The sequence below is a fragment of the Endocarpon pusillum genome (assembly GCF_000464535.1).
Source record: "Endocarpon pusillum Z07020 unplaced genomic scaffold scaffold3361, whole genome shotgun sequence".
NCBI classification, from domain to species: domain Eukaryota; kingdom Fungi; phylum Ascomycota; class Eurotiomycetes; order Verrucariales; family Verrucariaceae; genus Endocarpon; species Endocarpon pusillum.
In genome coordinates this window covers 48,121-60,730 of record NW_006916315.1, presented here as the reverse complement: position 1 = coordinate 60,730, position 12,610 = coordinate 48,121, and the positions used below count along the sequence as shown (strand labels likewise).

The window sequence follows — 12,610 nt, the reverse complement described above, 5'->3', positions numbered from 1 at the left end:
ATTTGCGCGCATTTGTTTTTCCTGCATCGACCAACCAAGTCGTCCACCATCATGGCTGCCGTTAATCGTCCGACCGACACCAAGCTCAAGGAGAAGGTGAGATTCATCCCATAGCCTCCTTCAGATTGCAAGTATTGACGATTCCGCCAGGACATCAATCAAAAGCTGCAGCTTTACGGCATCTTCAATGGTAGGATCACCAGCTCCTTTTTTCCCTCAGTTGACGTCACACAACCTGCTGCAACGTCCCGCTCAACCGCCTATCAGTAAAAACTGACCATTTTCACATGTAGCTTTCTCCAGAGGCAAAGTGCCATCCGTACGTCTTCATCCCTGTGTATTATGCTGAGATCCCGTCAAAGCTGATCGTTGCCTCAGAACAAGCAAATCGACGTTGCGCTAAACAGTACCCTCTCATCGCGCGCGCTTGCCAAGCCATCTCCGAAATTGTCTGAGGAAGGTCGCAAACTCGTCGGCGATCTGCAACAGGTCATACAACAAGCCAAGGTTCTGCTTCTCACCAAAAATGAGGGCAATCTGCTCCAGGACTTCATCTGGCAAACGCAACATATCAGCGGAGGCGATGCCAAGCTGCCCGGCGCTCCTACAGATAAGCAGACTGCCCAACAGCATGGCAACCAGGCACTGGAAGGCCTGCGAACACTTGGAACATTGCTCATCACCAACGGTCAATTCCGGAAGCTGCTCAATGATGCGACTATCCTCATCCGAGATATGGCTGGTGATGCCGCTCAGAATGCCGCAAACCGTGTGAATCCAAAAGAGGATCAACTTGCACAGCTCGACGAGCCTGCTGAGGATAACACCTGGCACGATGCTCCAAATCTTTCTAGGGACAACCTTAAATCTCAAATGAGGTCTACCTACGACAAGCAAAAGCCGTTTTCCCAGAATGACGTCGATCAGGCGGCCAATAACGCTGCCAATGCTGCAGATCGAAACCAAACTGGTGATGGTCAATACGACCAACAATCTGGCCAAGCTGGCGCACAGGCTGCTGGTGGAACTCTTCGTGAGCAGGCATCGGCCAATGTACCGGAGGACACTAAAAAACGTGGTCGGGAGGTCTCGCAAAAGACGAAGAACTACCTGAGCGAGAAAATGCCAAAGGAACGCCGTGAGCAGACCATTTGGCGATTGAAGAAAATGATCACCGAGGTGCAAGGTCACTCGGATTGTACGTGCATCAAGCCCCATTTCGTTTCAGATATACTGACTTGACATAGATCAGCAGGCGATTGAAACCCTTCTCGACCTTGCTGAAACTTATGGTCGTCATGGCCGTGATTTGTCGCAGGCTGGTGCTGGAACTGTGAAAGGTGCCCATGCTGATAACAGTCTGGAAATTGCCGAGACTGACCTTAAGGTATTTCCTATCTAGGATTCCTCAGAGCAAATCAAGAAGCGCTGACCAAACTCAAGACTCTAATCGAACGCTTTGCCAACTGCACGAGCAGCGAAGATCTTTTCGACGCCCTCAAGAACATCTACGCCGATGCCGACCGCGACCCAGAATTGAGGAACTGGTTCAAATCTGTTGACCAGTTCGTCCGTAAATGTTTGAAAGAGCAGGGATTTATCCTCCAAGATCAGGCCAACGACGAAGGGCATCAACTGTACGACCAGGGACAATTCCTCCTACGCGACCGATACCGAGACCATACCAATCGTATCATCGATGAAGCCAAGTTCCTCGCTGATCAGTTCGACCAGGACCCACAGAACAAGGCCTTTGCCCAGTCATTGGAGAAGCTGTTCCACGATCTAGGAACTGACGAGAGTGGCAAGCCTGTGTTCAAAAAACACCTTCTCGAGGATATCAGCAATGTCATTGTGCCCGGCATCTTCGAGCACACTCGTTACGTTCCCCTTCCTCGCATTGAAGTTTCAGACCCCATGATTGATGCTGTGGTCGAGAACTTGGTCATCGAAAGCGACAACCTTGCACCCAATGTCATTGAATTTGGTAGCGACAACTACTTCCGCTGGGGCCGCAAGAAGATCAGCAACAAGCATGACAACAAGATCATGATCTCCGCGTCGGGTGTGCAGATGGACCTTCGGGATGTATCCTACTATGTCAAGAAAAAGCAAGGTTTCCCTTCCATCACTGACAAAGGTGTGATGGACATCTACCTCGGTGGTGAAGGCTTCAGCTTCAAGATTGCTGCTTCCAACGCCCACAAGAAAGATCGTCAACATTTCGCCAAGATTGACAAGGTCACTGTCGACGTCAAGAATTTGAAGATCAAGATCAAGCAATCCGATCACAAACTCCTCTTCTCTATTGCCAAGCCAATCTTGTTGAAGGTGATGCGTCCGGTGATTCAGAAAGTTCTGGAGAAACAGATCCGGGACTCTTTCACTCAAGCCGATGCCTATGTCTACGACATCCACCAAGAAGCCCAACGGGCTGTCGATCGAGCCAAGGCCAACCCAGACCCCGATAATGTCAGCAACATCTACAAAGAGTATGTGACTGCTATTCAGAAGAAGATGACAGCCAAGAAGGAGAAGGCTCAGGAAAAGGCTGCAGGCACCAAGGGTAAGTTCCTCTCGCTCGGGTTTTGGTTCGAGTCTAACAATGGCGTAGTCAACATGGCTGTCACCCAGTACGAGTCCATCTTCCCCAACATCCAACTTCCAGGTGGTATCTCGACCAAAGCTACTGAATTTAAGGATCTTGCAGCCAAGGGAGACAAGTGGGAGTCACCAGTCTTTGGTATCGGCAGCGCGAAGGAATCTACTGATCTTCCCAAACTGTCTCCTGTCACTCGCAAGCCTCACAACGCAGCATCTGGTGGTGTTCGTGGCGGATCAGGTCTGCAATCTAGCGGCGGAAATCTGTCATCTCCCGGATTCAGCCAAGGTCAAGGCACCAACACCACATCTCACGCTTATAACCAAGGTGTGGGTGCGAGCGCCGCAGGTGTAGGATCTCCGGAATACCCATCAACAAATGGCAACTCAGCTGGCGGATTTGGCAACCAGGTTGACCAAGCCTTCAACATGAAGAATGCACAGGTGAATGGGCCTCCACACGCCAGTGGCATCCATAGTGCAGTGACGGCTGGTCAATAAGACTTGAACGCAAAGCTCAAACATGGATTGCTCGCATTTTTGATAGGGCAGGGGATGGGCTTATGCTGGTTGATACCCTCTTCATTGTACAATACCACGAGGAAAGCGAAGATGATACCCGGCAAAGATGTGCTATGTTTCTTGCCAAAGGCAAAGGCGGATAGGAAGAGTAATGTGGAGGTTTGACCAAGGGGGGTGATGTTTTCTTTTGTTCCGAGGTTGGATGCTTCGTCGATGTCGTTTCGATACCTGTTCGTCCAGTCGTTTAGCCCACCAAAACAATCGAACAAATGCAGATCGAGTGTGATGACTAAGCCGCAACGAGTGAGACTGGCAGCTGTCGCAACACAAGCCCTTGTAGTAGAAGTCTAGAAGTCTAGACCCTCCAGAATCATTACCAGACGCCAGATCTGGTGGTCAATCAAAAACAAGATTGCTACTCGAGGCGGAATACTCCGTAGAGTGCGCAAACCGTAGGATGACGCAGCTAGGAACACGACGTCAGAAGGGTCAGAACCGACAGATCAGTCAGAACAGTCAGAACAGTCAGACATTCAGAACAGTCGCATTCCAACCGCCCAGCTTAATTGAAGCAAAGAATGAGGACTCCGGACCCTGCCCAATAGGGCCAATACTGTTAAGATGAGAAAGACGCTGCTTCTTGTGTTCGTACATGGCTTCAAGGTATGCTGCCATCCAAGGGAAGCCCTACATCTTCGCACACTTCGAGCACTATCGTGATCAGTTGAGCTGACCCCAGCCAACACTATTCTAGGGTGGTGATGATACCTTCGGAACCTTTCCCGAGCATCTTCGAGCACTGCTCAGTCACGCTTTACCCAGAATCGATGTTCTCGCCGTCCAGTATCCGAAGTTCGAGACAAGAGGAGAATTGAAGGATTGTGTAGAGAGGTTTAGAGAATGGTGAGATAGACACCACGGACAAGAGCAGAGCAGCAGTTTCGAATAGAATCGTTTGTGCTGACCGTCTGGCCCATGATTCCGGAACAACAGGCTACAAAACAGAGTCATAGACATCGAAGTCGCGCACTCCACGCCCTCCCCGACCGTCGATCCGTCAGTACATACAGTTCTCATAGGCCATTCTATGGGCGGCATCGTGGCAGCTGAGACTCTCCTCCTCCTCGCAAACGACCAACTTCTTCCGGCCTCCCCTTCCTCCTCCTCCTCCTCCTCCTCCTCTCCTTCATCCAAGAAGACTACAGCCTCCAACTTTCCATCAGATACAACCGTCAACTCTACACCTAGTACTAATCGTCCAACGTCCAACCAGCCACAAAGCTCCACCGCTAAAAGCACTACATCCTCGCCGACTAGCAGACCTGATACTCCCTCATCTAATAACAAACCAAACACCACATCCTCACCAAAAGCCAGACCCAGTACCCCCTCGTTCAATCCCAAACCAAGCACTACATCCTCACCTAAAACCAGACCCAGTACTCCCTCGTCTAATCACAAACCAAGCACGGACACCAACAGCCCCAAACTCAGCCCATCAGCAACCCCAATGTTCCCCCAGATCATTGGCCTCCTCGCGTTCGACACCCCTTTCCTCGGCATCTCCCCTGGAGTGATCGCTCACGGCGCAGAGGGACACTACAAAACCGCCTCATCAGCATATAATGTCCTCTCCGAACTCAGCTCCGCTTTCGGATGGAGCGGCGCAGCCACCAGCCCCAAGTCACCTTCGGGTACCAATTCTCCCAAGAACTCTGCTCCAATCAAATCTCCATCACAGCCAGCGGGTCTGATCACGAACGGCGGGGACGCAGCAGCAACCCCGCGCTGGCAATCCTGGGGCAAATATGCTATGTTTGCTGGTGCGGCGGGGGCCGTTGCCGCAGGTGGTGCTTGCTGCCGCTCTTTACTCACAAAGAGAGAAGTTGAGGAGCGGATGGGGCTGGATTGGTGGACATTTGGAGTTTGTGGGGTGTCTTTTGAGGGGAGAAGAGTTGAAATTAAGAGTGGAGAGGCTGCGTGCGCTATCCTCCAGTCAGAACCAGAACCAGAACCAGAACCAGAACCAGAACCAGAACCCGAACCCGAACCCGGTGCAGTTGCAAAATCAGGAGAAGAGGAAGAGCACCGGCGATGCGAGAAGCGGGGGGGGAGAGAAGGGAAGTGGCAGCAGAAATGGTTTCAAAGGCTCCGCGAACTTCTACACCCTCCTCGGCCGAGGCGCAACCAATACCGATAGTGCCGAACATGTCGGCACCAAGATCCTCGTGGATGGGATATTGGAGAAGAGAACCTTTTGCAAAGTGCCACCTCCGAAGTTGGAAAGGAAGAAACAAGAACAGGCTTCGCAGAAATCCATTGGTGGCCCTATCTCGGGCGAGAAGACCGGAGATGGCGGACGAGGGGGAGCCTTACAATGGATTCCCGCTGTCAATGAGAAAGCGAGTGTTGAGATTCAGGCGCATACGTCTATGTTCTATCCGAGGGATAACCCGGGGTTTTATGCGTTGGGGGAGAAGAGTAAGGAGATTGTTGCGGGGTGGGTTTTGGAAGACGGCGGGAAAGGGTGGTATGAGAGCAGTGAAGAGTTTACATCTGGAGCTGGAATAGAGCTCGGAGGTGGACCTGGGAAAAGCAAGGTAGGTGGGAAGGGTACGGGTGCTGGGAGCAGGAGAAAAGCAGCGGAGGAGTCCTCGGAACATGTGTGGGTTCATTCGAAAGATGCGGAGGACGATGGGGATGGGGATGTCAAGATGAGGGACGGGAGTGTCGATGCGGAGGATCTGGAGGGCAGTGTGCTTGTTGACAAGGCCTCATGAGATATTGTTTATGAGGTATGGGCTATGAATTATGGGTCATGGGTTGTACATATGGACCAAGTAGGCCTTGAAGCCTGGCTGATCCTGACCGAACGTGAACTGGACTCCATCCATCGGCAGGCAGGACCGCACCACACGACATACCATATGGAATGTAACAGCCATGGGTAGGCCTGCCGCTCGGATCGGGGGGGGGAAAGGAAAAGAAAGGAAGAAGTCACATCTGTAGATGCATGGAAACTACTTACTACCTACGAACACAAACACATCTAAGAGACAAACAAACGATCACTTACTTTTCCTCGCTCCCCTTCTCCCTCCTCCCCTTCTCATTCTATTCTAACCTTGAGTTTAACTTAGATTAACACAACACAAGTCAATCAACATAAATATCAACACCTTTTATCTAGACCATGAAATCCGCAAAGACAACAACCACTAATTTAGGGATATATCAAATTACGGAGAATTATACCACTTCGGATGCAAAAATCTGCAAAAATCTGCAAATAAATAACGAGTCTCGGGGATATCTCTAGGGAGCATTAAGTACTTAGTAGTTAGCTAATACCTACCTACCTACTTAGCCACCTGCTTAAGAAGAGGAGCAGCTAAGTTAAGTTAAGTTAAATTGACTCATCAGTCTAGCTGTCCCTTTCTCTCACGTATATATATATTTTTGCCATGATGAAAGCAGAAACAGAAGAAAAGACCAGGTGGTAAGACAGACAGACAGACAGACGCTTATGGGCTTGATGGATGGGTACTACTGGGAAGTTATTTGAGTTGATATGTATATTAAGCAGCACCTATCATCTCTCCTTCTTCCTTTCCCTGGCGTCTCTCTCTCAGGTGATCTACATGAAAAGGTAATGATGGTTCAACAAACTCCTGCCCGTCCATCAATGGATAAACTTGACATGAAATGGGGGAGGACCTAGGGGCATAAAGCAGAAGCCCCCTTTGCATCTGATACTGCAAGGGAGTCTGATCGGTGACTGCAGTGAGTGGGACAAACCTGTCTGGTGTCTGGTTGTGTCTGGGTCTGGTGTCTGGTGTCTGGTGTCTGGTGTCTGGTGTCTGGTGTCTGGTGTCTGGTGTCTGGTGTTGTCTTTCTCACCTCCAGAAATCTATAGGGCACATCTCGTCGTCGTATACTTATAACAGAAGTCTGATAGAGTGACTTATAACAGAAGCCTGATAGAGTGCTCCCTCAATATCTCCCCTGTTCTTCTCGGTACGAGCCTCACACAGACAAACAGCAGTTCAGTTCAGTTCAGTTCCATCAAGATATCTCCCCTCAAGCTGATCTTTTCATGGTATGAGAATCCACAATATACCAAACCACACGTCCCTTTCAGCTTTCAAACACGCCCAAGTCTACAGGTATGAGGCTTGAAAGGTAAATTCCGATTGTGTGCGAGCAAGTAACATCCCAATGCCCTCCGAACGCTTACCGCGTAAGCCTGCGATATTATCGTCGGTTCGTCGACATGGCACCGATGGATCCATCACCCCGTCCACCCAACAACTCAGCTTCTGCCTACTCTTCCTCAAAAATCTCTCGGGACGAAAACACCGCATGACCGATCTTGTCGAGAGCGCCGAGTAGGCCGAAAGCGAAAAGCATCAGCACAATATCTGCGAGATTGATCAAGGGTGGAGTTAAGCGCGGAATGTGCATGTTCGTCTTCATTCCGGTTCATCTCCACAATCAATGGAGGAGGAGGAGGAGGAGGAGGAGGACGTTCAGACCAACTCAGTGGCATGGACGAAATCTTCTTCGTTGTTTTCTTCGTCTTAGCTTTGCATGGAATGGAGCGTTCGAGAGATGAGGGCGAGAACGCAACGGCTTACGCAGAAGAGTTATTACAAGGAGAAGCTGCTAGGATGGGCGAGAGGAAAGATGGTGGGAGAGAGGAAGTCAGAACAGCGGCATGCGGAGACTGTTCGATAGAGGGAAAGGGCGGCAAGTGGGCGAACTACAACGAGGAATGGAGAGGCAGGCTCCGGAGATGTCGAGAGACTTTGGTTGGAGGGTGAGTAGATGAATGATTCTCGCTCGCGGCTCAAGGAATGCGTTGCCAGAGCTTGAGATGTTGTGGTGAAGTGCGTAGGGCTGGGCCATTTCAATGAAAGGGCTGGCATGCTCCAGGTCATGCTGAGATGATGGTGCAAGCGAGCGAGCGAGCAAGCAGGAGTAGTCGTCAGACAAAAGCAGCACTTATGCATGGATGATGGAAGCTATGGTAGCCAGTGTTATTCTTCACAGCTTTCCCTTGCGGGATCTGGGTCCCATCTTCTTTCTCCGTTGCGCAAGTTCCTCGACGGATAACAAATCTGCCGGTACCCTAATTACGGCATCCTGCTTCGTTGTGGCGATGATTTCGTCTTGACCATCGTCATTGCACCTCCACAACCTGCTCTCATGACATCCACGGTTCAAGCCACCATTCGCTGTCCAAGCTTCCTGCAGGAACCAGATCGGTCTTCCCTGATGGTCACACATGCTCAGCGCCGCCGGATCTCCATGGAAAATCACCGTATGGGAAAGTGATGACATTGCAACGAGTTGATCGGCGAAGTTTAGAGCATTGGTTATGAGGAATAATGAGTTGCGGTCAGAAGCGTAGAGATGTGCACAGGCATATAGGTTTAAGGTCGATGTCCTGTTATCGTCACCGTCAAAGTCTACCGCATCATCTTTGATCAGCCTGTAGAAGCTCAACTGTCTCCAACCCCCTACTCTGTCTGGAGGGTCGAAACCAGCGGTGAAGGAACCCATGTCGACTTTCCTGACTTCAACACCAGGAAACCGCTGTCCAGTTTCCTCCCATAAATCTTCTTCAATCCCTCGAGTCCACCATATGGCATCCGCACCAGGCGCCATTGGCTGATCCTCTGGTCTTCTGCCACTCAGCACCTTTCCATATGTTTTCCGAAGGTGGCCGGCTGAAACCCGGGGTGTCTGATATCTGAAGTGGGTGTATCTGCCCGGATCCTCCCTTCTCTTAAAAGATACCGTTGCAGTGAAACATGGTGCCATGTCTTCTGCCTCGGTCAGTCCTTCTGTCAGGATTGTCTGCTGTTTGGTGGCATTCGACGTTGACTCGGACGGTTCTTCTACTAGTGTTTGATACACCTCCACGGCCCTAAGGCAGTATATACCCCCATCTCTGACTCTGCGCACTTTATAGATGAAAGGTACTTCAGCCCGGCCGGGTAATATGAAGAAACCTGTCATGTTCTGGGGGTGTTATGCTGTCAGCGGTCTCCATTCCACACACTAAAGAGTTCTTGAAACTGCCTTCTCTCCTTCACGGTTGATGCAGAACAAGTTTCTTCACTGACAGTTCAAGACAGGACTGACCATACATGTATAATCATACCCTCAACAACAGTTTTGCTTGCCGCCCAGGCAGCCTGCGCATATACATGTCCACCAAAGGCTGTGCTCCCTAAGCCGGGAGCCCAAGCACGGGCGTTGGACTTGAAGGTCGCCAATGCATCTGACCGCATTTTCCGAGGTAGCTCAGTTGCTTCCAGAGCCATGAGCTTGTAGAAAGGCAGGGGCGCAGTCAACCCAGAGCTGCTCGACATGATTGCACGTGATTTAGATGGAAGGAAAAACGGTGCGCACTATTTCTCTTTTCTCTCCACTGAGACTGGTGACCTGGGCTAGACAGAGTCGCACTCGCAGTAGCAGTCTCAACGGAATGACATTGGGCTTGTATATCAGGTCAGCCAACACGATGCTGCTGTTGCTGGTGCTGCTCCTGCTGCTCCTGAAAGGACGGATAAATGAAGCGACTCCAAGCCGAAGCCTGTCACAGAGGAAGTGACAGGAGGGGGTGACAGGAACTGGAAATGCATTGCATTTAAAGAAGACCACCACTACTAACTTAACTAGTACTCCCCGTAGCTTCAGGGGCCGGCAGATCTGCCATGGCACACGATCTGAGCGACCTTGGCATCCCACAGGTACTACGTAGTAGTGGTAGTAGTAGTATTAGTTAGTAAATAGGTGTTGTTTTGTCATGGAGTAATTAATTATTATCAGTGCAATGAACTCGTTTGTTGAGAACGACCTGGTTGCTCTTATTGTCGAATTCTCTGCTTCCGTCCCGCCACCTTGAAATGCTTTAGAAAACCCGGCAACTTCTTTCCCACCGAATGCTCAATGCTCAATCCTGATGCGGAGAGCTGAATAACCGAACGCCCTGCTATGCTCTCAGAGTCTGCTTCCCTGCGCCCTAGCAATGCCGCTTGCTGATATGAAGGCTCAATCAAGAAGACCATTTGCCCAACGCCAAGTTATGCTGGAAATTTCGCATTCGGGTATGTACACAATCAACACAGAAAGCATGAAGAAAATAAGTATGACGAGATCTCCAAGGAAGGTGTGATCAAGCATGAAAGGCGTACTGAGAAGGCATGCCCGATGCTGTACTCCAGGGTTGCGGCCAGGCGTCGTGATGCATATACGGCACGACACCGGCTCTCGTATCAGCTTTCCCAAGAGGTTGGTAACGCATTTGGTCCAGACCAATGTTTCGGGTAGGATTATGAAGTGATGCAGATGGCGGCGGAATCAGAAGAGTGTTGACGCTCCGCACCGGACGGTAGGGTGAGTTGCGATTGGTTAGAAAATATGAAGGTGATAGCTGACGAGTTGGGGTTACGCTGCCATATCCTGCTGTACTCGGTGACGCGTTCGCAGAGGCGTATTGACTTCTTGTCAATTCACCCAAAGCAGGTATGGGGTTAGCATATAGATTCATGCTGTTGGGTGGCATTGTTCCGACAGGCGTCACTGGCTGGGACCAGTTATTCTGAGCATTTGGATATACCATGGACATCGATCGTGCTGGGGCGACTGAAAGGGTTGGATGTTGTCGTTGTCTTTGCGTAGAAGTTGACGGAAGATTTGGCATCGGTAGCTTAGCGATTGGCGATCTATTAAGTGCAATGTCTGCCAAAGTGCTGCTCGAGGCATTCGAGTTTGATGTATAGGCACTCAGAGACCCCGGGGAGTGAACGGCAGGAGAATGGCTGGAAGGTGTGGTTGACATAAGCCGCTTTGCTGCTGGCATGTCCGTAGAGATCTCGAGGCTTCGTTTTCGACTACCATGGAAATCCTCTGACCCAATATAATGTCGAGCGGGTGAATGAGACAGATGTGGTGCCATTGCCATTGGGTTGGGTAGGGATGGGAGGTACATCTGCATTGGCGGCCCATGGCGAGCCGGCGAAGGCGGCGAAGGCAACTTATATGGAGAGGTTTGGGCGGTCGGTGTGACGGGTGCTGCGGGCTTAGCAACCTCAACTGGAGGAGCTTTGGAAGCCTTGTTGAAGTATGTCGAGAACCGCGCAAGCTTAACATGCCACCTCTTCCATTCTTCCTCGGACACATACAGATTGTACCTCATATTGCTCAAGAATTCCACCTCCATAATGTGGATCTCGGATACCGAGATGCCAGATACTTCGGCCCAGGTTTTGTTGGTGTAGGTATTGTCGTCCAGGACTGCGAGAATCAGCAATGGTCCCTACAATTTGCACCTCGATTCAGACTCACACTTATTGCCAAGCATCAGGGCAATCGTGAGCAAACGATATTCACTGCCCTTTTTTCCACTAACCCCGGGATTGAAGTTTTTGAGTCGATAGATGAAGAGCAGAGCCAGAAGGATGACATTCTGCGTGACTTGAGTGGTGGTCAAGATCGTCGTCACCCATTTCAGGAAACCCATTGTTGGCATTGCGTCTGGAGCCAGCGGCTTCACAATACTGCCGTTGAGGAGTGAAACACCATCTGCACGCTGCAGTGTGCTAGCTGACTCGAACCAGAAGAGACACGTTATCTTACGAGAGCGTGTCAGAACAATCTAAACTTTGAACATATCTTATCTTACCTCTGCTGCAAACTCTGCCAAACTCCCTCTGCTGTCGTTGATGGAAGACGGAATCTGTAAATACGACGCAATAGTCGAGTCCGAGGTTGAAGTCTCCTTCGGCGCTTGCCGATCCTCTCTTTCCTGGGTTGTTGACCAGAGCTTCTGTTGATCCTCTGTTGGTCGATTGTGGCGGTCGTAGCTGTCAGCATTGTGATGATGTCTGACTTCCGCACCTCTACCAGAAGGATAGCTAGAGTAGGGGAATTTCGATGGGTAATAGTTCTGAGATGCCACAGTGTTCGAGTTGTGCTGGTTGAGGCTAACCCCAGTCATAGCCCTATTCTCCGGTGGTGTGAGCAAACCACTTGAGAAATAGGTTCCAGATCTGCCCTCCTTGATCAATGACTGCCAACTCTTGACGTGCCCAGTATACCGTTGATGGCCTTCTCGAAAACTTGTAAGTTCTGATCTCGAGGGCTCAGGGAATGCAGTAGCAGGAGGGTGAGCTAAAGCTGACGACATAGAGTAAAAGTGCTGGTAGTGGATTCAGACACAGGTCGCTTCCAAGTCATTCGTTGGTCATCGGTTTTGGTCGAAATATGTGTGGGGGTCAAGAAAACATGCTATGCCCATCTACTGACACGGTGATAGCAAATGCAAAGAAGAAATATATTCTTTGCAGAAGGAGCCAGTGCAAACGGACTAGGTCAGACTAGGTCAATCGACAAATGACTGAAGATCATATGTGTTTGGAACGTGAGACCTAATTAGGCTGTGGAATGGAAGGCGCAACGAAGGGGTGGAGACAGG

The 12,610-nt window shown here is 50.4% G+C and overlaps 4 protein-coding genes across 4 annotated transcripts; 2 read left to right on the top strand and 2 right to left on the bottom strand.

The window, feature by feature from the left end:
* Window positions 1–51: 51 nt before the first annotated feature.
* EPUS_05577 (uncharacterized protein) lies at window positions 52–3,102 on the top strand (the record flags this gene model as incomplete). Its single annotated transcript, XM_007804436.1, has 7 exons — window positions 52–96; window positions 151–190; window positions 294–319; window positions 379–1,198; window positions 1,248–1,387; window positions 1,444–2,566; window positions 2,615–3,102. 7 exons carry the CDS (start codon window positions 52–54, stop codon window positions 3,100–3,102), a joined length of 2,682 nt encoding a protein of 893 aa, XP_007802627.1.
* A 642-nt stretch (window positions 3,103–3,744) lies between these two features.
* Window positions 3,745–5,903, top strand: EPUS_05576 (uncharacterized protein; the record flags this gene model as incomplete). Its single annotated transcript, XM_007804435.1, has 4 exons — window positions 3,745–3,786; window positions 3,878–4,026; window positions 4,117–5,047; window positions 5,124–5,903. 4 exons carry the CDS (start codon window positions 3,745–3,747, stop codon window positions 5,901–5,903), a joined length of 1,902 nt encoding a protein of 633 aa, XP_007802626.1.
* A 2,266-nt stretch (window positions 5,904–8,169) lies between these two features.
* On the bottom strand, window positions 8,170–9,503 carry EPUS_05575 (uncharacterized protein; the record flags this gene model as incomplete). The annotated part of the gene is made up of 2 exons (XM_007804434.1): window positions 8,170–9,150; window positions 9,279–9,503. 2 exons carry the CDS (start codon window positions 9,501–9,503, stop codon window positions 8,170–8,172), a joined length of 1,206 nt encoding a protein of 401 aa, XP_007802625.1.
* Window positions 9,504–10,309: 806 nt separating this feature from the next.
* Window positions 10,310–12,322, bottom strand: EPUS_05574 (uncharacterized protein; the record flags this gene model as incomplete). Its single annotated transcript, XM_007804433.1, has 3 exons — window positions 10,310–11,430; window positions 11,482–11,767; window positions 11,819–12,322. 3 exons carry the CDS (start codon window positions 12,320–12,322, stop codon window positions 10,310–10,312), a joined length of 1,911 nt encoding a protein of 636 aa, XP_007802624.1.
* Window positions 12,323–12,610: the final 288 nt, after the last annotated feature.